This window comes from Micropterus dolomieu, linkage group LG07, assembly GCF_021292245.1.
Source record: "Micropterus dolomieu isolate WLL.071019.BEF.003 ecotype Adirondacks linkage group LG07, ASM2129224v1, whole genome shotgun sequence".
Classification (NCBI taxonomy): Eukaryota; Metazoa; Chordata; class Actinopteri; order Centrarchiformes; family Centrarchidae; genus Micropterus; species Micropterus dolomieu.
The window spans coordinates 6,835,338-6,860,639 of NC_060156.1; the positions used below are offsets into that span (position 1 = coordinate 6,835,338).

A 25,302-nucleotide genomic window follows, 5' to 3' on the forward strand; every position below is an offset into this window, starting at 1 on the left:
AACATGATAATACTGACTGATGTACTGGGATACATAAGCTGGAGGTTTTTCTCTATGAATTTAATGCCTTCATAACCTGAATCTCTGATTCAGTCAACCAAATTCACCTGGTGAAAGCCTTCCTTTGCTTTTCTTTGTTCGACCCAGACACCGATTCACAAAATGTAAGAAAGAATCTTTAATTGAGTCAATGAAGTAAAGAAATTACTTTTCATGAATGTTTTTTTCTCAGTTAAACTTTGGATAAATGTTTGTAACTACAGTAGTCAGGCAATATGTTGTCAAAGGCTGACACGGCTTTCTTTAGAGCACTGCCTGTTGCCAGCTGTATGCAAATAAGGCAGTGAAATAGTCTTTCCACCTGGTGCTTCAGTTACTGAAACCATGTTGTTATCAAGTTGTCCTATAGATAAAGGAATGGTTCTGTACAATGCAGTGTCTTTTACATTTTTGTAGGCTTTGTTTAACATTCATTACAGTAATTTAGCTCACTTGTGCTGCAGTGCCCATGACCCCTTTTAAAACAAATTTCTTTTAAAACAACCCAACCAAAGTCAACATCCCACTATTTGTCTGAGCTGAGGTTTGACAGTGTTAACAACAGTGATGCTCCCGTAGAGAAAAACAAACTTTGTGTCTTTTCCAGTTGCCAACCCGTACCTGCATAACGCGAGCCGAACGAACAAAACTTCATCTTCAGGTATTGTACGTGAGGCTCAACGTGAAGCAAATACAGACATGAAAAAGTCACAAAAACGATTGTATGGTGATCCAGAGAGAGTGAGGGAGAAGGGTACTGAGCGCGTAACAGCTGGCTTCTCTGTTGTCAGGTAACCTTTGGAGGGAGATTTGGAAAAGTTAGAACACCAAGCAAATGTACACATTTGTAAGAATGGATACTCTGAAGGAAATAAAAAAAAAAATAAAAAAATGAATGAAAAGCGTGACAGCCTACCTTTAGAAGAAGCCAAGCAATCGAGGTCAAGATGCGCAAGCTTGGTCAGGTTTGGCTCACCTTTTACACGCACTGAATGTGTGCTGTTTGTGACAGGTATACACCTTTTATACCTCTACATGCGCTCTCTCTCTCTCTCTCTCTCTCTCTCTCTCACTCTCTCTCCACCCCTCATGGATGAAAGACAGAGAGGATCCTCAGGGTGCGCACAGACACCTGTCGCATGGTGCGTTACTCTGATCCAATATTGACATAAAGGGGGAGGGGTCCATGTGTGTGTGTGCGTTTGGGCCACATGCACGCACACACACACACACAAACACACAAAATGAATTATTCTTACCAACCCTTTTCCTCCATTCAAAGCACCCTCCCCCACTCCTCCTCCTGTGTGCCAGGCAACGTGCCTGACCTTTGTGCCTGCGTGGATCAGTAAAAAGGCGCATTGTAACGTAGCTACCTGCCGACTCAATTTTTCCTATTCAGCTCCTGCTTGGGCATCATTTCCATATCATATGCCTTGCAAATGGCTTTCTGCTGCTGGGTGGCTCACCTTGCCCAAAAGATTTTGGGAAAGGCTCGCTGTGGAATCCTCCAGGTGTTGTGACAGGAAACTGCTCGGGGTTCAAACTAGAACTGCCAAAAAAGGAAACTCCACCCTGAGACGTGAGGAAACACTGATGCAGCCTATATGAACGGACACATATTTCCCAAAACAGGAAATAAGGGGATCATGATATGAATTTTATGACTTTGGGTGGCAGTTTGTAGAGTTGGTCCAATAACATTAGTGCTTGTCTCACTGTTCTTTAGCTGTAAAAGAAAATTATTGTTGTTTGAATGGCATCTGATTGAATTTGGACATTCTTTAGTTATTAGTTCATCCAGTAAATGCACACATTTATATATACAAAAACTATGTGTAATTTGTTATGAAACAAGAGGAATTCTAATAAACCAACTGAAAGAAGCTCTTCAGTAAGCTACAACCTGAACAACAATAGTGGGCCAATCAGAGATCGTGTTACTGCTCTGTGGGTTGGACCAAATTTGGCTGCAAACTTACTGCATGTCCTTAAATTAAAAGCATGGCACTCGTCCAATTTGACACATAAGACTCTTTTCTAGTCAAGGTTATCAGGTTGTGGAAACAAGTATCTTATGGCTCTGGAGAAGCTTCATCAAGTCTGAAAAAATAACTCTGATGATGTCATCAGGGTTTTATAGGCTTGAATGTGAAATCTGGGGGCATGGAGTGTGAAAGATGAGAGCTTTTAACCAAGGAGGCCAGAGTTGGACCAGTGAAGCAGACTAATGCCTGCATGGAGGGTTCCTTGTAGGCCCAAAAATGACATGAGAGATGTAACCGTATTTCTTAGATTATAAACTCTGTGAATCTAAAAAAAACTATTCGCCCATCAGTGTTGCTGCGCTGGTGTTTGGCAGCTGAGCCTTGTAGGTGGGCTGAATAAAGAGTCACAATCCGAGTCAGACAAAAACACTGAGCCAAGAGACTTTTTGTTGGCGCAGCATAGCGCAGCTATACAGGTACCAGAATTACAGGGTTTCTGCTGTTGCTTTGTCATTAAACCACGCTAATGCTGCGCGATCGTGTGTAGTAGACGCTGGTGCCAACAGGAAGTAGCCCCGTAGTAGTACTTCATAGGACCAAAACGGGCTTCACTGCTCTCTATTCTAACCCACAGGGTGGCTTTGTCCAGTAACATACTGTCTATAGAATCAACAGGCAGGAGAGGTCTAATAACAGATGCAACTCAGTTGCATTATGGGAATTGTATGAACCAAGCTCGACTAATATCACAGACTAAAAGTCAGTATATCTCAGTACCTCAATTTTGACCAGTGTTTTTTTTTTTATTGTAAAAAAATCAAGTTAAAATATAGAAGTTTTCATAATTCACATCTCACTAGACTTTTATCTGAGATCAACTCAGTATCATTGTTTATGGAGCTTTATATTGGGTCATGTAAGGCAGCAAACAGGACTTTTAACTTACACTTTGGATAAAATCAAATAAAGGAAAACTAAAAACTAAAAGTAGTATAAAACAAGGGGGAAATAGTTGCAATTATAACAACAGTGTCTTTAATGGTACCTTGATTGATGTTTTTCTTTCCAATATGATTACATTCTCATATCCAAATACAGTATACACACCTTCCTAAGTGGCATAGCAGTGGAGATAACCCTGTGTAGATCTTACAGTATGTTCCAAAGGAACTGATAAATGATGCAATATTAAAATATATACTGTATCTGTAGACTAACACTTGATTATCAGCATTTAAATATGTCCAGTTTGAGTATGCAAAACAATTTACAAAAGGAATGACAACATATCTAATGGTATCTCATTTCTTCCACCACAATGACGTGGAAGTTTAAGACACAAACGCTGTTACGCAGACAGACATAACAGTATACTAATATTAAGGACATATACAGAATGTACAGTAGGGAAGCAATGTTCAACATTAAACTTGAAGGACTTGCCAGTTTTTCAACATGATTTATTTAAATGTTTATTGTCACACTACAAAAAGAAAGCATTGCATTTCTTTGAGTCTTAAAAGTCTTACAGAACAAGGCCTCTGTAAGACAAGGAACTCCACATTAAGCCATTAAATCAAGGAGAATACCATGGAGCCGTTTCACTGCATGGCTAGTAGTAATAGCACAACTGCCATGGATCCAGGACTAAAGTTTACAAAATTCAACTTCTGTCTAAAATTAAAGGGAGGAGTCTTAATCTGAAGGCAATTCTCTCATCTAAACAAAACTCTGTCACAAACAGTGATGTCACATTATAAATTAATTTATATCTTGGTAGAAAAATGAATGCCTCACCTCAATATTTGTCATTTTACATTAAGCAATATGGATGGCAGACACTGGACTTAAGACAGTTTTAACGACTAACCTGGCTGCCATCAGCATTCCCTCATCTTGTCATTTTGAATGATCTGAGGGGCTAGACACTGATCATCCAAACTAATGAACAACTGCAGCTGTATCAAACACAATTTTGTAAATGTAAAGAGTAAACATTTCAAAAGACAAGTCAGGATCACAGTCAAGATTTAATTTGAAACCTATCGTACATTACTGAACTATGTCTGACCAAGCTGTTCCATTTGCTACGAAATGAACTTGTGTAAATTTAAAATCAACTTAATATTGATGTGAAGGTGGTTTAACAATGAATTACTCTGTGACTAGCAGAGATTTGTTAGGTGGTGTCAGGTGCTGTACTTTGAAGGAGTTTTGAGGAGAGACTATCTTCAAAATACAAAAATATCTGGAATTTCAATCTAAATAAAATACAACAATTAAAAAGAATTAGCCATACCCACTATAATTTGTGCTACAAATCTTGGTCTAGCATTTCAGAAATTATATGAAAGCATACACAGGAATGGGGGTTTGTGCCAAAGCAGTAGTTTTTGTCAAGGGGATGACACCTTGTATTCCTGCTTTCACAAAGATATGTGACACGATTTATCTCCAACTCTGCATAGTTTGACCTGGACAGGAGGAATTTACCCAATCTAAAAAGGAACACGGAAACCTTTTCTTAAATTTGTTCAGAAGTACCTTAGCAGATAAACTTCAGGTCAGGTTCTGCAGCATGTTAAATGGAGGGAATCAAAAGAACAAATTTAAAGCAGCTTTTTCATAGGACAGAATCAAGAGAACACAATTCCACACATTCAACAGTAAAGCGTCCAATTCCCCACATCTGCCGGGTACCCCTCGCAAATGTTAATAAACTGTTGTGTAGGAACAGGTGTGCATTTCGATGTGGCGGTTTCGTGTGCAGATGAGCACATCTACATATGTTTCTAGGTATACAACTATGTGCACACTTGCGTTCTTTGAAAATGTACAAAAAACAAAACAAAAAGTATGCCCAGATCATCTGCAAAGGTCTGTTTTAGATATGTAGCTTAAATTTGAAAATAAGACGTAATGATGGAGTTGATGCTCCACTGCTCCTATTGGCTGCTCTCGCCCAGTCTCTTTGTGTAAGCCTCCCAGCCTGACTTTCGGTATGACTCAGCAGCTTTCAGCCTATCAGGGGCCTCCAGTATACCCCGACCGACAATGATGACATCAGAGCCTTTGTTGTGGAGGATTTCCTCTGGCGTGGTGTACTGCTGGCCCAAAACATCACCTGCGAGAGAGGGAGAGAGGGTGGGAGGAATAGGTGAGCATGGGAGACAAAGAAATGGGCAGGTTGTTGTGGAGTATTCCAAGCAATCATTTATTGTACTATAGCTCCCCCCTGTGTTACAGAGGAGTCACAACATCAGAAAAGCAAACTGACCCCCTTGACAGCCTTGTATGCAAGTTAACTAGTGCCACTATCCTAATTTTGGGGTACTGTGTATAAAAAGGGCTTATTATACTACACTGTTCACCCAATATGAACACATCAAACATCCTTAAAGCTCAATGTGGTGAGGTATAGGGCAAAACAATATAAAAATGTGTCATTGTCCAAAAGCCTATGTCCGACACTGTATGATGTACTGTATGTGCCTCTCCTAGTTGGAGACACATTAGGTACACCAGTATGCTGGCAGCCTTCTCCATTCCTGTCTTGATAGGTAACAGAAAAAGCATGGTGAATGTGTTAACAGGAAGCACTCAAAATATCCTGCTAATTTAGTATTAATTCCTTGTCAGCCACAGTCTGTTGAAAAAAAAGTGGGCCAGATAATGTTTTTAAGACACTAAATTTAGCTTTATTAAATATTAGGTCTTTGGCAGGAAAAACATTTTTTAATCAATGATTTTATAAACCCCTCCCAGCTTCAGCTAGAGTGCATAAGAGAGGAGGTGGAGTTGCCATTTTGTTTAATGATCCCTCCAAAGCAAAAAGATGTCTTATGGGAATTTTGCTTCTTTTGATTATGTGGCTCTTCAGCTGAATCCCTCTTCTCAAGCTATTTTTCTAAATATCTACAGGCCCCCTAAATACTGTGCAAACTTTTTTGATGACTTTGGTGAACGGCTGTCTATAATCTATATTGACTTCGACTGTTTGATTTTAACATCCACGTTGACAATCCCCCAGGACAGAGGGACTAAAGAACAGTTTTGTGCTCTTGATAATTATGGACTGACTCAGCATGTGACGGAGCCCACACACAATAAGGGGCACACTTTGGACTTAGTCATGTTGCTATCTCTGATCGTTCCTGTGTTTTCTTTGAGTGTGCTATCTCTGTGCTCACGAATGTTCAAACAGAGGTAATCACAAAATGACATATCACGGAAAACACTAGAGAAAAATGTATTGAGGCTTTCTCTTCAACACCCTCCCTCTCATAGGTCCCAGTCACTGGTAGATAATTTCAATTCTAAAATTACAAATGTTATTCATGCCATTGCACCAGCCAAGGTGAAGGTGGTCTCTGGTAGGAGAAGATCTCCATGGAGAAATGCCACGCTGGTAAGAACTCAAAAAAAGATTTAATATGTTTTTTCAATTTACATTTCCCTGTTGCTTTTATGTTTTATGTAAAGCACTTTGAATTACCTTGTTGTTGAAATGTGCTATACAAATAAAATTGTCTTGCCAGAAAATATGTTATAACACACAATTCTTCTAATATTAACCCATAAAAGTTAGAGTGTGTACTTTTGTGTGGGTGGAATTTTCCTGATTTAAAAAGATTCCTTTTAATTACCAGTCTCTCCAGGATTTTATTTACTATTAACAGAGATTCAACAAACCAATCCCCATAAATTCAGCACAACTTTCAATTTTGTCCAGTCACCGCAGCTTTTCAGCAAAACGTTGTCATAAGTCAGCTTGTCATTTCCTCGTTTCCAAGACACAGCAGACATACAAAAATAACAGCATCCAAGTCTTCTTTACAAAAACGGTGTTAAACTGTTTTGCAAAACACGAAATATTGTGGTCGAACATAAAAGGAAATCATCTACTGACAAACACATGGACGACGTCAGATGAGTCTAATCACGGTGATCACATCCTGTTCAATTGCAAGAGTGTGTGTGCGCATGCAATTTAGGAACATAGTTTATGAATAAAAAAAGTCTAGTGTTTAAACTAAAATTTAATATTCAATTGTAATTCTTAAGTTTAAAAAATGAGATCTAATTTTTGCAGTTTCACTTATTCCTACAATTTAAAATCTTAAAAAAACAAACCAACCAAATGCAAAGAAATGACAAGCCTAATCAAAATGCAGTTAAAATTTACCTCCAGCCTGCATCTGCACCCCAGGGGTCATGTGGATGAACTCTGGCCTCTTGGAGATCTTAGATCCACAGATAAACCCAATCACAAAGTCTGCCTGCTCCTCTGCCATCTTCAGCTGTAAAGACAGATAACAGAGATAAATAAGTGTAAACTGGTAACACTAAATTATGTCATATCTATTTGAATAAACTTAGGGAATGCAGACACATGCTCACCACAGCCCTTGTGTATTCGCCAGTAGCCAGCGAGCCCTGGGAGCTCATCTGTGCTATGAGCAAACAGCCCCGGCCCAGAGGCTTTCCTACAGAACTCAGACCCTTCACAACTCCGGGCCCCGGCACCGCATGGGCATTCACTATGTGTGACCAAGATGAGATCTGGTACAAACCACCTGAGAAATGGATACATGAGTACACAGTTACATAAAATATTAACAGTTTGGTTTTTGTAAGTCATTTTGAAGACAGGTTTATTTCACACATTAGCCATGTCCAAATTTCTAATTAACAAACAAACACAAGTAAAATCTTCTCACCTTCATACTGATGTTTAACTGTGTTCCCAATGTCAGCAAACTTACGATCTTCAAAGATGAGGAAGTTGTGTTTCTCAGCCAAAGCCTGCAGTTTCTGGCTGAAGGCCCCCGTGTAGTCCTGTTAGGGCACATAATATATATATTTTTTTATGTCCTGACGATATTTCTCTTGTTGAACACGGACTGGTTTCACTCTAACCTTTAGGATGTCTACATGGGTCTTCAGCACGCAAATGCTGGGACCTAGAGTGTCTGCTAGCTGAAGGAGCTCCGCACTGCTCGTCACATCAGCGGACACGCAGAGGTTAGAGTGCTTCTCCTCCATGATCGTCAGCAGCTTTGATGCTAGAGGGTGAATGTCTGCAGACGACAGGAGGGAGAGACTGGATGAAGAGCTTCATTTCAAAATGCAATATTTCACTATTTAAAATGACACTATTTTGAAGGCCATGTATAAAAACACTTTCTAAATCTAATAACCAGACCAAGAGTGGAAAGTATTTGTCTGGTAAAATCAATACTAAAATTTTAAAGTTGATGAGATGATGTAACCTTGCAAATAAAATGCTGGCAGACTACATACTTGGTAGCTTGGCTCTGTCTGCATAGCTCAGCTCCATGTTCTGCTCCACACATAGCTTCTTGGTGGCAGGAACATGATTGCCATTCTCCTCCTTGGGGCTGAAAGAGGCACGTTCAAGTTGCAAATGTTACTTTGCGATGGTTGCATGTAAAGTATGCGGAACAAAATGCTAACTACACTGAGCATCTAAAGCTGACTTCAGATGCTGAAGTATTATCTCTTATCTCACCACATGTAGTAGTAGTGTGCAGCAGAGGCAAAGCACAAGGACAGCATTAACTTTAGCATCAACTGTATGCCTATTCACAAACGTGGTAGCCCCCTCTGACTGCTGACATTTCATCATGCATTACTTTCCAGCGCTCAGTGGTAACTTCGAGCCATGGCAAAAACAAAGGCAGAGCGGTTTTGCAGCTGAGCGTGTGTGGGCAGGATGGGAAAAATGTACCTGAAAGTGTTATTGTCCTGGACGAACTTGCGGACTCTCTGGGCGGTTTCAGCGTTGATGCGTTCGGCTGCCAGCAGCACACTGAGCAGCTTGGCCATGGAAATGATGGGATGGAGCTTGATTCCCTCAGAAGCCAACATCTCTACACCGCCTTGCTCTCTGTCCATTAGTACTATGGCATCGGTCACCTTTTTAAAAAAATAATAAAATTAAATAAAAGATTTCAAGATACTTTTACACCCACTGGGGCTGTTGTTTTGAAAAGATTTTAAAGGTAACATTACTTGATGGGCTTCTGTAACCTTTACAGTGATCAAACTATAAAGCATCCATGTTATATTATTGTCCCTACTGTAGTTTTCTGATACTACACCTTCAGTCCCTCTTTGTAGAGCACTTCAGCAGTCTCCAGGATGCTGCTGCCAGTGGTCACCGTGTCCTCAATGATCAGACATGTATCCCCCTCACGAAACGTGCCCTCCACCAGACGCTTGGTTCCTAGCAGGGTTATGTAATGAGCCTTATCAGTCCTTATTCTGGATAAACTGACTGTCACTTTTACTCAGATTTACAGGCCTTGGCGAAGTCATCTTCCAGTGGTGTAAACATCTCAGACACAGCTGTTTCACAAGTATGCTACAATCGCATAACTATAGCCAGACCGCCTTAGGGGAGAGTGAGAGACTCCACTTTAAAGACTAACATGATTTTCTACAATTATCTTGTCAGCTCTGTAAGGCCCTAGGAATGGCTTAGGTTACAAACATATATGTTTGTTCGGCACTGTGTCAAACTTTGTCAAATGCTGTTTTCTCAAGCGTGGAACACCACAGTTGAGACTTTCTAAAAATGGTTAATCAGCTCTCAATCACAGAGGTCATGAAAGTGCTCCTGCGCGATCTTTCAAAATGTTTACTTTCAAAACTTTGGCTCTTCGCTATCAGGTGTTACAGTATGTGTTTGTCTTTGACCTGCTTTAAAAATCACTGATAGAGGTGCCGCCATAAGTAAACATTTCAACCCATAGAGAGCAGTCCAGCACCTCCATATGGTATCATGTAACATGGATGTTATATTTAATAGATTATTTTTTGCTTTTTATCCGAGCTTAGGTTTTCAAATAGCCTTTCAGCTATTTACCATAGTCCTTGGACTCCTTCCGCCTGATGAGCATGGGCAGTTCATTCTGAGAACAGATGATTGTGGCCAAAGGCAGGGCTGTGTATGGAACTCCACACACCGAGTCAAACTGTAGCCCCTCTTCTTGCACTCGCTGATAGATGAGACTTGACACCTAAAAACAAAAACAAGAAAAAGAAAAAAAAAAAAAAAAAAAAAAAAAAGGGTTGCAAGTGGTAAGTCTATCGGGGTAAATTGATCAATATCATTACAAGAGAACAGACTATGAGTCACAAATACATATTACAATTTGTAAACACTAAACAATCTACGAATAGATTCAAATTCTGCAAACTCTTGATCCACAAATATGTTCAAACTACAAACCCATCATGATTCACAAATAGAAATCAGCGACTTGTCCTCTAAAAAACAGAATTTGAATGAAGATGGTTTCCTGCCCATGAGCGTCATATTCTATTTGTAGACCGTTTCGACGCTACTGTTTCACAATAAATAAATAAAAATTCTACAAATCACTCATCGCAATTTGCAAACAGTCTAACTTGTATTTTCAAACCACTGTTTCAACACATGCGTACAAATTATGTCCAAAGCTCAGCATTCAAGTGTCATATCTTTGTTTGCAGATCAAAGAGTATTTGCAGAACCCTTTGCATTTGTCTACAAATCATTTTGACGCTGCTTTACCGCCGCGAGCGTGACAACAATCCACACATGTAGTCAGCCACTCAGGGGTATTGCTTCTATATGATATCCTTGTAGATTGTAATATGTATTTGTGACTCAGTCTGTGCATTTACAATGATACTGAGATTGACTTACGCCCATAGGAGGTCCTCAACATCAATGCACATGCCAGTCGTTTTTCCATCATGCAGCTTAGAAGGTTTAACACTAAATTAAGTAAGTAGTGGGAAGTCATTCTGCTGATACCTCTAAAGGACGACAGACCCTACAACTTTTAGACAATTGGTTTTCGATTTTTTATGAAACTTTTTAATTGCTACTAAACTTCATATAGTCAAATTATGGCATCTTAGTATCAACACTTCTTTATTAAAATTATAGTGTCCGCACCATAGACTATATAAAAAGCTCCACACTGTGACAAAGTGACTGGTGTTTCTTATTTATTGACATACAGAGAAAGAGACAGCCCTGATAAACTGACAGGTCAACCAAAACGATCAATCTCGCATGGATCACCAACGTTAGTTGCAAAACTCTTTTGGTAGTTGGTGTATTTGTAAAAACTCATGAAAGTGTCGGGATTCACCGAAACATGTCAATCCATTACTGTCACTATAACTGTTGGACTTTCAGATCGCTGATAAAACACCCACGTGCGCGCCAATACCTCATTAAACTGACATTTTAGGGTGATTAAAACAGCATTTTGTCTTTGGATAACGAGGCAGCGGGATGTTGTTGTTTTTTTGTTTTGTTTTTTTACACAGCAGCTCCTTTATAAAATACCATATAAAGTTCATCACACTGTGCGGCGGGGGAAAACAGCACGTGTTTAATTTACCTGGTTCATGAGTACTGGGTAAGACACGAGAACTCTCAGGTCGATGTAAATGGGTGTCAGCATGCCGCTCTTCAGCTTGTACTCTCCGAACTTCACCGCGTTCACATCGTGGAGCTTCAAGATTAAACTGTCGATGCAAACGTTTGCCATTTTCTCATGTATCCAGGAGGTTTAACAGGACGTCTCTCAACACCGCGGTCCCACGCTTCTCTTCCTCTGCGTCAGCCACGAAAACACGTCCTTCTTCTTCTTCTTTGGGGTTTTATGGCGGTTGGCATCCAAAATGTTGCATTACCGCCACCTACTGAATGAAATATATTTCCCAGTGCAATATATTTACAGTGACCACCCAAAGTATCCCCATTAAATGCAAAATCTCCTTTCCTAACCACCTTTCCTTGACCTCGATGGAAAACGTCATGGGGTCAAGGAAAGATGTGAAGGAGAATTCATAAGGAAAAGAGGACTCAGAGAATCAGACGACGTAATTATGCGACAGCGGACGTGACCTGCCGTCATAAAACTACAATGTTCAGAAGATGGACTACAAAAAGCGCATCTCTGACACTGCACCCCGTGTTATTTTAAATCAGGCCATCTAAAGGTGGACAACGCGGTGGAATATATAGTAGGCCTACTTCATAATCAAGATAGCAAAAAGGCCTACCAGTCACGAAATAATGGAAAGGGTTCTCACATTGAGAATGCTTGCTCACACTCACCCTCCTGCCCACCCGTATTTATCAACATGAATCCCAGTTATTGTTTGTAAACACAGTGTTTCCCACAGAATGACAGCGCAACTGTGGACTCAGAGAGAGAGAGGTGGTTGCTGAGTGAATATATGCGCTGCCCATTTTAGATAGGCTAGTAAGAAAACGCAGTCAGCTGACCGCCACAAATAAATCAGTGTGTGAGAAACACTGAAATTATACATTGGGCCTATATTTAGGCCTACTGTAGAGGTCATCCAGCTGGATCACTGCCTTTATTAAGGAGGGGGTGTCAGCATCTGTGACTGAAGTAAAATCAATTAATGATATTGCTGAAGGCTGGAAATACATCACGTGCAGCTGCAACCTTATCCTCACGTTACAAGACTAGTAACACAGCTGGCATGGGTCTCAGTCATTTTTGACAGTTCAAGACATATGTAGGCTATATTAGAGAGAAAGGGCTTAATAGCCAACGGTAACTTGATCAACACCCTAATCCGTCCTTGGTCGGTGATTTCTCTTTTTTATCATTGTAGAAAACACTTTATTGCATTTTTCAACCAACCGAAACATAAAACTGTGTTAAAACAGGATCAGATTACAGAAAAGCCTAAAGAAAACAAACAAAAAGAAAGAAGGAAATTGTAAGAGTCTTATTTAAGTATCATAATGTGCGTCTGTATTGCAAGGATTTTGCGTGGTCAATGGATTTTATCGTTTCACTTTGAGAACGTGCGTCTCTGTAAATGTTGCGGCTGCAAGGAATTGTGGGACGTTTCTCTCCTTTCCTTTCGTAAAGGACGATCCGGTGTAGCCTATGCTAAAGGAGATGTGGAGGGAAGCACTGAGACACATTTCTTATCTTTTAGATAATTCGACCAGCTCTTATCTTGGCTGCCACTGCGTCCAGATCACTCAGTTAGGAAACTTCCTAAGCAAAAAAGACTTTTCAGACGCAGACTGACTGGTCTGTCTAAATCCTTCCCTCAGCGTAGCGTCTATTTCTTCTCATTATATGTCTGTAATGTCCAAGAATCTCTTTGCCGCGGCCATCACCATCTTGATCCTTTCCGACTATGAATTTCCACAGCACAATTAACCACCACAGCAATAAATGCCAGGAATCGCTTCTTGTCCATGCATATCATATTCTGATCACCTCCCTTTTTTTCGGCTCCTGTTCCTTTTGCACTGGTGCTCGTTCCAGCTTTCTTTCCAGTCTCTTGGTAGCTTCGGCGTATGTTACACCCTCTTCTGCTCTGATTTTACTCACTTTTATTTGTTTTATTTGTCTGGACATTGTACAGACCCCGCATGGTTATTTCACGCACAATTGTTTTTCCTACATCTCCTGGCTCCTCTACATACTGCTGCTACATACTTCTGACAACAGGAGCACCTTAATGGAGCTCTTTCATAAGTCCTCACATTGTAGCATATGTAGTCTAAATATACCCTCTGTCAAATCTCCCTCAAAAGTCAATTACACAGAATTACTTTGCTCCCTTTCTTCCTGACCGAAAACACTTCCGCTCCGATTTCTTCAGAATAAAAGCATCATCTACTCTGATTTGAGAGTGTCTCGACTCACTGGTAAGGGCCTCTGTGGGCCTTTACCCATAAACCTTCAGAATTTACCTTACTTATGCGAATCAAGTTAAAGTACAAGTCTGCGGGAACTCGAGTTCTTCAGCAATAACTCCATAGCTGAAACAACAATTAGATAACATCAAATGTCATCAATCCCAGGAGGGATTTTTAGCATTAAAATTTGACACGAAAATAAGACCAGAGAGGTTGATAGGAACACGTCCTCTTTTTGACAGTACTATTTATATAAGCTTTAGTGCATGAGTAAATATAAAATGTATTTAATAATCGTTTTCCACAATTTTATTCTGAAGGGCAGATTCCTTAACCGGAAATATTTTCACCAGAACACAACTCTATTTCCGGTAAATTAACTTTTGGTTTTCAGAATAAATAAAACGCGCAGACACGTCCAAATATCAAGAGCTTATGGACTCGAAAACTGGTTAAAATGAATCCTTTAATGTAAAGGTGGTTTCGTTGCGATACGATTAAAGGCTTTAATCTCCCTTCAAATAACTCAGATCTTACCAAAGTTTGTTCCTGGAGTCATGGTATAAAATTAATGTTTGCGTATCATCATAAACACATGAGTAAGAAAAATAGAAATATCATCATCTCATGCACCAACAAAAAAAAAAACAGATTTTTTTTTCAGTTTATTAAAAAGATTCAGTCTACAGTAGTTCAGATTTTGGCACCAACAATATTAAAACAAGTTAATCAAAAATAAAGTGTACACCCCAAAAAAGCTTTGAACAAAATGCCTGAATAAAAAAAAGGGATAAATAAAAGAAATGAATAAAAATAAAATACAAACACTGATGTAATTAAAATGCATTTCACTTGGAAATAATGGTGAATTTTCCAATCCATTTTTCAAATGACATAACTTTTGGTCAGGACGCTTTTGCATTATAGCGTTTTAGAGGTGCATTATACCTTATATAGTTTTAAAAAAAAATTAAAAAAAACACACCGACATTACAGATCAGATCATCACATCTACATGGTGACTTCAAAAGCCTGTACTGTAATAATAGCAAGGCAACATTTTTTAATAGCAACTTAAAAGTAACAGTGCTTATCTTTTTAAGGAAGGTTCGTTGTTTTGAATTTGTGGTTATTCAAAGACAAATCTCAGTGAGCTGTTGCTCTGCTCATCAAATTAACTCATTACAAAGCATACTGAGTCAACTGTCAAATCAATTTTATTTAAATCTGACTGTCATGTCCGTTTAGGTCAGTCAAGCTGAGACAGGAAATATAAAAGTTGTTGTTGGCAACAATGGAAATACTGTATGGCTTTGGAATTCCTTTTGAAATAAACTCACACTCTCCTCTATTGGACATGTCTAAGGAGCCAAAAGTTATTATCAGACACAAGTGGTGGTGTGTTTTGTCTTGGTCAAAGCAAGAAAATTGTCATGGAATGTTTTAATCAAAATAAAAAGCCTCAATGCAACAGTAAAAATACACAACAATACTGCATCTGGTGTGTGTATGTGTATGTGTGTGTGTGTGTGTGTCTCAACAGTATGTTTGGGTTAGGCAGGTTTGAGTTGAAAAAGCAGCAGGATTTGTGTTCTGATGTCAAAAATTCATTGATTGAAGAAATCCTTGTTTCTATTGAAGAAGAAAGGATCGCAACCAACGTGAAAAGTTGGACAGATCTTTGAAAAGAGAAACAGAGGTTGGTGTATAAAAGTCTTTTTAAAAGGCACTTAAATTTGGCGAGGGGAAAGCCTTTAAAGGGACAGATCTGATGGAAATGTCTTCCTGTGAATGAAAACAGGAGGAGGCTTTTTTATTGAAGTGGCAGCGATGCTGGAAGGAATCTCACTTCTTCAGCCTCCTTTAATTATACCCCTCCTTGCTTCTCTACCCTGAGGTGCTGTCAGCATCTGCAAGCAACTCTGGCCTCAAGCATTCAATCGGACACTGGATGTTCTAGAGGGCAGAGAGGGGCAGGGCAAGAAGAGAAGGGAAGAGAGAAGAGCAGATGTTGTAATTTATTAGTTTTGACTGGATTTGTACAAACATCCTCTACATAATGAGTAATTACAAATCACCAAAAGATACTGAATTTAATACTTAATCATTTCATATTGGGTTTAATTGAAACATGAATTTGTGGAGAACAAACAGAAAACTGTGTGCATATTTAGGCTTAGACACATCTAGATAAACCAGGTATGAAGCTGAATTTGAAGGATAAGTGGAGATGAATGAAACATGAATGAAGTCCAATTCAATTCAAGTAAGTTGTTAGAGTATGTTTACAGTGTGTAAATAACTGAATAAATAACAGTAGTAGAAAAGTAAAGTAGTAAGTAAAACTTAAAGTGAGACACTGACCAGTTTGCGTAGAGCGTTTTCTCTGTACCGGTCAAAGGCATCTGAACGAACAGGTTGAAGAAGGTCAGCTTCCAAATCTGTATGTCCTCCGGGTCTTCTGCAGTTCTCACAACGCCAGCCCTAAAGGGAGGGAGAGGGAGAGGTTAATGTATGCACACATCTGAACACACACACACACACAAAAGATAGATAATTTGTACTTTGTAACATTATCCATAAAGCAGCAGGGCATAGGTTTGTATGTCCACACACACACACACACACACACACAGTTTTACGCACCTGTTGTCCTCCATAGCAGGTACAAGTACAGATAGCGCCCAGGTATTCCTTCTGCCACTGGTTTCCCACCTGGTACATTTTCCCATCATCGTAACATGTGGACTCGTCTGGAGGGTGAGAGTTAAAGATAAAATCTTTTATTTTAAATTTTGTATTTTTCTATATATTCTCAATTTAATTGCATAGCTATGAATGTAAGGCAGTATCTGGTGCACATGAGATAGTATCTAGTGTGCATGAGATACGTTCTAGTGAGAAATGTTTTTTTATTTATTTATTTTTGCCCATGTCCCCTATTGGCTCTGTACAATGGATTATCCAAGAAATTTATTAAAAGAACAAGTAATAAAACATCTACCTAGAAATATTTAATACTTGTACTTACGGGGTTCACATTTGAATTCTCCCTTGCCATTGCCCAGACAAGTGCAGCTCATCATGTGACCGTTCTCAGCGCGGCGATCCCACTTCTCACCGACGCGGTAGTTATTACCGTTGTCATGACACCACTCTGAAGCACAGCGGAGAAGTAGAGAAAGAGAAAGAGATAGAAAGCAAAAGAGAGGATAAAGGGAGTGAGAAGGGAAATGCATGAGGGTGGCATGGAGAAGGAGGATGGTTGAATGAAAGTATGGAGGAAGGAGAGTGAAGTGGATACATGAGAGAAGGTCATGAGTTAAATTAAAGAGCAGTCAAAACAAAAATTTAAAAGATCAAACTTTTCCTCTTCATGCTGGAGATTCACAGCATTCACAGATACTGATTTTCTTCAAACAACATGTGATGGCATCCTTTGGATTAGAGGGCCTGAGTGAGTTTTACTTGTTCCCAGTTTAATATACACATTGTCCCTGTGGGGACACGACATGACTTTCAATCTCTGGCGGATGGACGCTGATCTCAGTTTCTGGTATTGTCGTGTTAGCTATATAGACAATACAAATAACTGAGACTGATTATGGCCAGTTAGTTTAGCTTAGCTTTCTGCACTCTTAATGTGATGTTTCACAGTTTACAGAGGCAGAGCAGAGAGACCAACATGGGCAGACTACAGACAGACTCGTACATAATAAAGAAATTATTATCACGATTGCAGCAGTTTGCTGTAAATGAGTGCCAAGGCTGCCCATGCCGTCATTTTATTACTGCGTGTTGCTGCACATAGAACAAACTGTTCAATTCTATGGCTTCTGATCTGTAGCTAAGGAATTTATAATATTATATATATATATATATATATATATATATATATATATATATATATATATATATATATACACACACACATACACACATATACACACACACACGTTATAATTTCCTCTTATAAATTCCACTGGAGTTAACCACATAGAATTATTAGATTTCTAATTCCATGGTGTGTTTGCAAAGCATGCTGGGATGGGGTTATTAAGCCACTCACTGGATGAATCACACCTAAAATGACCACTGCCCAGCCCCAGGCAGCGGCACCACAGCTTGAAGCCCGTCTCAGACATGCGCTCCCATTCTGAGCCCACCTCATGGTAGGTTTGTGTGAATGTGTCGTAACACACGTCCCGGTTGGTGGTGATGGGGATGTCACCTGGAACTAAGGGATGGAGAAAAAAATGTTTACAATAGAACCAACTGATGCGATTTACCTTGTCCTAATTTGTTATGACAGAGAAACACAGATGGTACACAAAATATGCTCTATCATTTCATTTAAATGGTATATTTATCAAATTATTAACATTAAAACATTACCAGCATTGCCAACGGTTATGACTTCCTCTAAAACCTTCTCTTTAGCCCCGTCCCTCATGGCCTCGACTATCACGTTATAGGAAGCTCCGGATGTCAATCCAATTAGCGTGGCACTGTTGGAGCTGCCAGGAAGACGCATCTATATGGACGAAGAGAAAGTTAATAAATGGTCCTTACATCTCCAGCAGTTAATATGCGCATGCGTGACTATGCGTGTATATACCTGGAAACCCCTTTCCTCCAGGTGTGTAATAGGATTACAGGACACCTCATACTCTGACGTCTGAGGAACGGGTTGCCAGGAGATGGTTGTGATCGTCTGTGCTTCTTGGGGCAACTCTGTTTCGTTGTCAGGGAAACCAAACGCAAGACCTGGCAGAGGACCGTCACTCACCTACAGGATCAAACATACAGTAAAGAGATAATGTGAGGTCAGAAAAATCACTTGGTATGTTAAATATACGCTAAGGATCGATAACTTGTGCTTTAGCAACCATGTTGTTTAACTTCTGTTCAAGTTCTTATTATTAATTATTAAAATTACCGTACATATCTTAACCATACACCTTTTTTCTATGATATAAACAAGGACAGTTAAAGTTATACGTTGTAATTTGTTACAAAACTGTGATTTCAAGTCAGAGTTTTTTCTTTAAACCAGTTTCATGTGGCTTATTGTCAGACAGACCGAGATAATTCAAGTCTCACACACCCTGACCAAGGGTATTCTGTTTCCATCAGGGCCTGCTACAGGAATGTAGACCAGAGGTTCTCTGAGAGTCGGTCTCTGGCCTTCTTTGAGTCCACCATATGGACCATGAAGTCCGTTATTAGGGCCTAGGCTCTGGTACTCTGTATAGATGTGCTGGCCCTGCTGACCTGGTTGGTTCTGGCCACTAGTACCAGACAGGTGAACATGGTTGGAGTCGAAACTGGACACAGGGAGAGACAGGGATGAGAAAGAATAAGAACGAGCGATGCGAATGAGAAAATGTGAAGATCAAAAGCAACGTGTCATTTCACAGACATTTGAGGTGCTTTTAGTCTTGCATGCTTGTGCTTAATTAATGATTTCAGTATGATGATGCAGGTTTCATACATCCTGTCATTGAAGGTATCTGGAACATCCAGGATGTCAGTTCTGGGTTGGTGAGGAACAGGAAGCGGTGGTAATTCGGGGACCAGTAGCGGATCTATAGCTGGCTCTGATTGGACAAGAGACATATTTATACTAGCTGTCACAAGCAAACAAGGCAAAGCAAATGCACAGATCCACTAACAGGTTTTTGAGCAGGTAAAAACACAAGATTTCCACTGTGCTTCTTAAACAACAGGGAACCCACTAACCTACCCATCTCTGATAATGCAGTACACAGAGAAAAACAGTAAATTATCAAATTAATTTAAATAATGGAGGTGTCCCTGAGAAAGACACTTAACCCCTAGTTGCTCCAGAGGCATGTGACCTCTGACATAAATAGCAATTGTAAGTCGCTTTGGACAAAAGCATCAGCTAAATGAATAAATGTAAATAGGAACAACAAAATAAGATTTTAAAGCTAAACGTGCATCTGATGGATTCATACAATTTGTGGCTAACACAGACTGATGTGGGGTAAGGTTTGTATTTGATCCCAGTTTATGTTATAGTTGGAACCTGGTTAGTTGTATTGATGTAAAAAGCCTCCTTAGGTGCATTATATCAAAATGTTTTGTGAGATGTGTGTAGATGTATTGTTTTTCCCATGAGGGAATCCAGTGTTAGTATGGAATAATAATATAAATGACAATAAATTTCAAGGGCTTTATTCTGTAGTTTCTGCTTTACCAGCAGTTAGAGCATGAAGCCAGAAGAGGGCGTCACACCATAGCGCTCAAACATATAGCAAGTTATAATAGTTAATAGTTATATGTAGCAGTTGGCTTAAATTTCTGATGTAATTTCACCTAATTAGGGCAATTCTTGGCACAATTCCTGAAAGTGGGTAGAATAAAAATTATAACACTTTTGTGGCAATACTTAAGAGAAGCTAGTTTTATTCTTCAACCAGTGGTATGTAATACCTTCAGAATATGATCATTTAAGCCAAAAGGATGATAAGGATATACAGTATTTTCAAATGTTTAATGCCTTGTTTCTCCAAAAATGACAGAAAAAGGTAGAACAGAAATTGCCTTTTGACATTGTCACAATGTCTTGTGACTTTGGAGCAATCTCCACCTTGACAAAAAAATGAACAGTCTAAATTCAAGATCTATAGTTTGCACAGGCTATTCATGCTAGCATATGATGGCTGTACTTACGTGTTCTGGCTTTGCCTACTAGAGGTATGCTTCTCAAAGCACCCTGCAGGGCCACAATTTTAATGACATACTCAGTCCCTGGTTTCAGACCTATGACCAAACAACAAATACACAAAAAGTTAAGATTATTTGCCACATTTTTTTAATCAATGTACTTGCATGTATGTTATACTTGTATGTTTGCCGTAAATCTCTTGCTCCACACTCACCATTGATAATGGCGTAGATCTGGCTTGCGTGGGGTCTGGGGATAACTTCATGAGGCAAACCCCCGGCTTCCTCATAGGTGACATAATACCCAGTAACCCCTGGACTGCGTGATGGCTCCCAGGTGAAAGAGATGCTGTCAGGGTTCAGGGAGGTGAAGCGGATATTGGTGGGTGGGATGAGCACCGGTTTGGCTGGAAGAGACAGACAAGCAAGTAAGTACTCAAATAAACTCATTAAATACTTATTTTGAGCAATATGTTTGGTAAACAACTAAAGGGGGTAAAAATGTTATAAATTATTATAATAAATATTTCATCACATTAAAGATGAGCGAGATTAATGGTTACCTGTGGTGGCGGTCAGAGTGAAAGGTGCACTGCGTCCATTCCCTTTCAATGTATAGATGCTGATCTTGTAATTGGTGCCTGGCTCCAGACCTGAAGGGAAGACAGAGAGAGGGATTAGTGAGGGACTGGTGTGTAGTAATACTAACAATCTGATGTTGTGATTGAATTATATTATACACAGTTTTACATTATTCTTATAACTGTGGGTTTACACTACATATTTGTGTATCTAAATGCTTGCACATTCAATATTTGTGTACCTGTAATAGTGTATGAGCGTGAGTCAGCATCAATGGTCTTTTGAATTGGTACGTAGCCTGAAGAAGAGGAGGTGGGTGTGGCCTCAACCAGGAAGCCAGAGATGATTTCTGTCTTGGAGCGCCAGCTCAGAGTGATGGAAGAGTCGTTAACATCAGAGATACGTACACGACGAGGGGGGCTGATATCTTTAGGGTTCACGAGGAAAGAAAGAGAAAGTAAGGGAGAGAAGGAACAAAACCGTACAGCACAAGAACTGTCTGCAACAAAGTTAATGTAACAAGAATGCCATCTCTACGTTATCGTGTGTCAAGTATTTATCAGAATGTATCAAAATGTATGAGTTAGAAACTCACTCTCCAGAGTGGTGACCTCTCCTTTGACTGGCCTGCTGGTTAGAGAGTTTTTCAAGGCATAAACATGGACTTCATAGGTAGTTGCAACCTGAGTGAGATGGAGAAAAAGAGATTATATATCATTATACCGGTTGTGGCTACAATCAGTAGGTCTGTTTGTGCATGTTTATGCATGTGTACCCACTAAGCAAGTGCACAGTGTGTATGTCCAGTGTGCTAAAGCTGAGGCCAGAACTTTCCAGTAGGTCAACATAAGATATAAAAATCAACTTCCTTATTCAGGAAATTTATCATTACAATATAATCTGTCAGTGAACACGGCACAATGTCTTAGTTCTGCTATTGTTGCAAGCTACTTTAGATCCAAGAAGGGACAGCATTCACTTCGATGGACATCTCTGCAAGTCCATTTTCATACTCTAGCAACATAAATGACAACAACTAACAACTAAATTGCTGTTAATGTAGATGGCCGGCGTATTCATTAAAAAATAACACAAACACACACACTCACCATGAGTCCAGAGATGTGTGCCTGTGTGGCGTCTGGGGCCAAGTTCATCTCCTTGGTAGGGCCGCTCTTGTCCTTTGGATTCACCACCACACGGTAGCCTGTGAGGCCTGTTAGCCCAGTTAGTCGGTTTTCCTGACCCGGCATAGACCAGCGCATTGTGAAAGAGGTAGGGGTAACCTGGGAGAACTGGAGGTTGGTGGGGGATGAGATGGCTGGGGGGAGGAAATGAAGGGGGGGTTAGAAGGAGACAGTACCGACATTATGGAAAGAGCAAGACGCTCATCAAAAACTGTAAAGTACAGAATAAAGGATTTTAGACCTTTATACATAATCTGCTTTGTTTTTGTACTTTATCTTTCGCTTTTTCTTGTCTCTACCATATTCTTTACATCCAAAATATAACATCTAGAACTAATTTCCTTCCATACCTGTGGCTTGTGTCCCAACCAGTGGTGTGCTGGCTGTGTCATCATGCAGAGCGATGACCTTTACAGTGTACTCAGTGCCAGGTTGCAGACCATAGATAACAGTGGACTCGGCATCTCCTCTGGGAGCGGGGCGCAGCTCTCTCTCACCCTCCTCTGGACTTGAATACAAGACCCGGTAAGATGTAACAATTCCCTCAGGACTGTCCCAGGTGATTTTCAGTGAGGTGGAGTCGACATCTGAGAAGGTCAGGTCCTTGGGATGGTCTACATCTAAAGGTGATGAGAGCAGAGAGAAGGGTGGCAAGGTAGTGGGGTTGGAGAAATAGGGGGAGGGTTCAGGAGGTTATTTTTCAATTTGTAAAAGTTTCCCGGTCAATATTTCACAAATCTCTCTCTAGAAAGTGTAAACACTTACTTGTTAAAGCATTCACTACCAATGGAGAGCTCTCTCCATCTTGTCCAAGAGCGTAAACACTCAAAACATACTCTACTGTGGGCATCAGTCCTGAGAAAGTAATCTCTGTCTGGTCTGGAGAAGAGAAGGAAAACGATACAAAAACATCATAGATTAGAGTTTAATAAACTGTGTAGCCAGGAGCAAAACTAAAAGTGTATAGCTAGTAACTGAAAGTTTGGTCAAACAACATACCAGGAGCCACCACCTCCGTGAAAGACGGTCCCTGTCCATTTCTGGGGACCCCAGTCACCCTGTATCCCTTGATTGGGCCTTGGGCAGGGCTCCACCTCACTGTGACACTCTTGTCATTCACTTCCATGACCTCCATTTCAGAGGGAGAGTCGACGCCTAGGAGAAGAAGACAGAGAGATGAAGAGGAGAAAGCTATGAGTGGAAACAGAGGGGCAGTCACTAAAAACTGGTGACTGCGTTTTGCCGCTGGCAGTGTGCGTGTGTGTGTGTGTTTGTGTACCTGTCATGTGTGTGACATAGATTGGTGTGCTGGATGCAGGGCTGTCTCCTCTACCAGTCACAGCGTAGACAGTGACAGTGTATTCAGTACCAGGCTTCAGGTTATTGATTGTGGCAGTGGACTGAGAGCCAGGCACTGTGAACTCCTTAGGATTACTGTGACCTCCTGGTTTATGATTAAAGACAATGTGATAAATGTTAGAGGAACCAATGCTTGAATAATCAAGAGACTGATGAACAGATACAGTGAGCGGAATATTCTCTGGAAAATGGAAAGAGCTGACTGGTCATCACTTTTTTGTTTTGATTTTTCTCTTTTAGCAATTTCCAAATGCAACATTTACACAAATCAAAGTTTCTTGGTTAAAAAATCCCCAATTCTGATTAAATCAAATCAGTATCTTAAGCCATTATTACTAGCTCACCGGACTCTCCATGAGTGATCCTGTAGTACCGCACGGTGACAGGTGGTGCGTCCCAGCGGACAGTGATGCTGGTGGGGGAGGAGTCTAGCACTTCCAGGTCTGTGGGAGCGTCAGAGACTGGAGACAGAGTAAAAAGCCAAATAAATAAACAACATGATGATGATAACATCAATAAGTAGAAGAAATCAGGTATTAAATCAGGATTTCATACTTGTCTTCTGTTTCCCACTGAGCGGCAGGCTCTCTTGTGTCCCGCTCACTGCAAATATGTTGACCAAGTACTCTGTGTCTGGTGTGAGGCCGGTCAGGGTGAAGTGGTTCCTGGAGGGGGGCAGCCTCTCATCCTTGGCCCTCCCGCCGCTGACCATCTGGTAACGGATACGGTATCCAGTGATTTTGCTCTGTGGAGCGAGCCAGTGGATGGTGAAGGAGTTGGTGAAGACCTCAGAGAAACGCAGGCCAACTGGTGAATCCAGAGCTGAAGAAGGTTGGGAGAAATATGAATGGATACATGAAGGTCAGGGAGAAAAAAATCTAAAACCTGAATACTAAAATGTATAAAAACTGTGCCCTGAAAACAAAGCTTATTTGTTTTATGTATTTCTGGACTGATATACTGTTGTTGTTAAATTAGATGAGGTAAGACTCACTTGTTTTCTGGGTGCCGACGAGGGGCGAGCTCTCTCTGTGCTCATAAACACACACCACGCTCACCAGATATTCTGTATTAGGCAGCAAGTCTGTGGACAGTGAAAAAGACATAAATACAAATTGTAGTCATTTGTGTGTCTGTGTGTTGTTGTGTATTCTTTGTTGTCGCTTTAACTTACTCCTTAGCACCACATTGTTAATCCTGCTTCCTACGCTGGTTTCTGTACTGTCATCTTCATCGTCAATGGGGTGATACCTGAATAATAAAGACACCAACAACACAGACTCATTTTCTGTTATGTTTTAACATGTGGTTATTCAAAAATCAGTGTGTATTCAAGAAAAAAAAAATGTATGTTTCTTCTTGTACCTAATGAGGAAGTTGTTGATATCAGCAGTGTTGGGGACCCGGGGAGAGACCCAGGTGATTTCCATAGTGTCTGGCCCGACCTTGCTGAAGCCCAAATCCGTCGGGGCTGGTACAGCTATTGAAAAGAGAGAGCAGATTGACTTAAAAACGTATTCAAAAAGGTCAAAGTAGATTCAGGTTTCTCATTGCTCAAGTATTAAGGCTGCCAGAGAACTGTAATAATATAAGAAAGAGTGAGGAGGCAAATAGATGTGAAAAAAGGCAAACAACTAAACAATGAAATGACTAAAAGAGAAAAGTATTCCTGCTGCCATCTTTTAAAGGGAACAATCTGTGTTTTATGTGTGTGTGTGTGTGTCAGTGT

The 25,302-nt window shown here is 40.2% G+C and overlaps 2 protein-coding genes across 2 annotated transcripts; both read right to left on the minus strand.

The window, feature by feature from the left end:
* Window positions 1-3,470: 3,470 nt before the first annotated feature.
* Window positions 3,471-11,686, minus strand: umps (uridine monophosphate synthetase). Its single transcript, XM_046054901.1, has 10 exons — window positions 11,453-11,686; window positions 9,919-10,072; window positions 9,152-9,276; window positions 8,779-8,966; window positions 8,331-8,428; window positions 7,947-8,107; window positions 7,748-7,865; window positions 7,428-7,603; window positions 7,213-7,327; window positions 3,471-5,151 (listed from the first exon to the last, which is right to left on the minus strand). The coding sequence occupies exons 1-10, from the start codon at window positions 11,600-11,602 to the stop codon at window positions 4,973-4,975; spliced, it is 1,464 nt and encodes a 487-aa protein (XP_045910857.1). The 5' UTR covers window positions 11,603-11,686; the 3' UTR covers window positions 3,471-4,972.
* A 2,716-nt stretch (window positions 11,687-14,402) lies between these two features.
* On the minus strand, window positions 14,403-25,047 carry LOC123973927 (fibronectin-like). The gene is made up of 24 exons (XM_046054312.1): window positions 24,939-25,047; window positions 24,748-24,824; window positions 24,568-24,657; window positions 24,129-24,395; window positions 23,918-24,034; window positions 23,494-23,658; window positions 23,214-23,369; window positions 22,980-23,093; window positions 22,565-22,834; window positions 22,137-22,348; window positions 21,623-21,710; window positions 21,269-21,454; window positions 21,009-21,098; window positions 20,661-20,852; window positions 20,452-20,541; window positions 19,247-19,352; window positions 18,860-19,079; window positions 18,371-18,541; window positions 18,148-18,286; window positions 17,822-17,989; window positions 16,784-16,909; window positions 16,399-16,505; window positions 16,117-16,236; window positions 14,403-15,708 (listed from the first exon to the last, which is right to left on the minus strand). The coding sequence occupies exons 1-24, from the start codon at window positions 25,001-25,003 to the stop codon at window positions 15,640-15,642; spliced, it is 3,405 nt and encodes a 1,134-aa protein (XP_045910268.1). The 5' UTR covers window positions 25,004-25,047; the 3' UTR covers window positions 14,403-15,639.
* Between the last annotated feature and the right edge of the window lie 255 nt (window positions 25,048-25,302).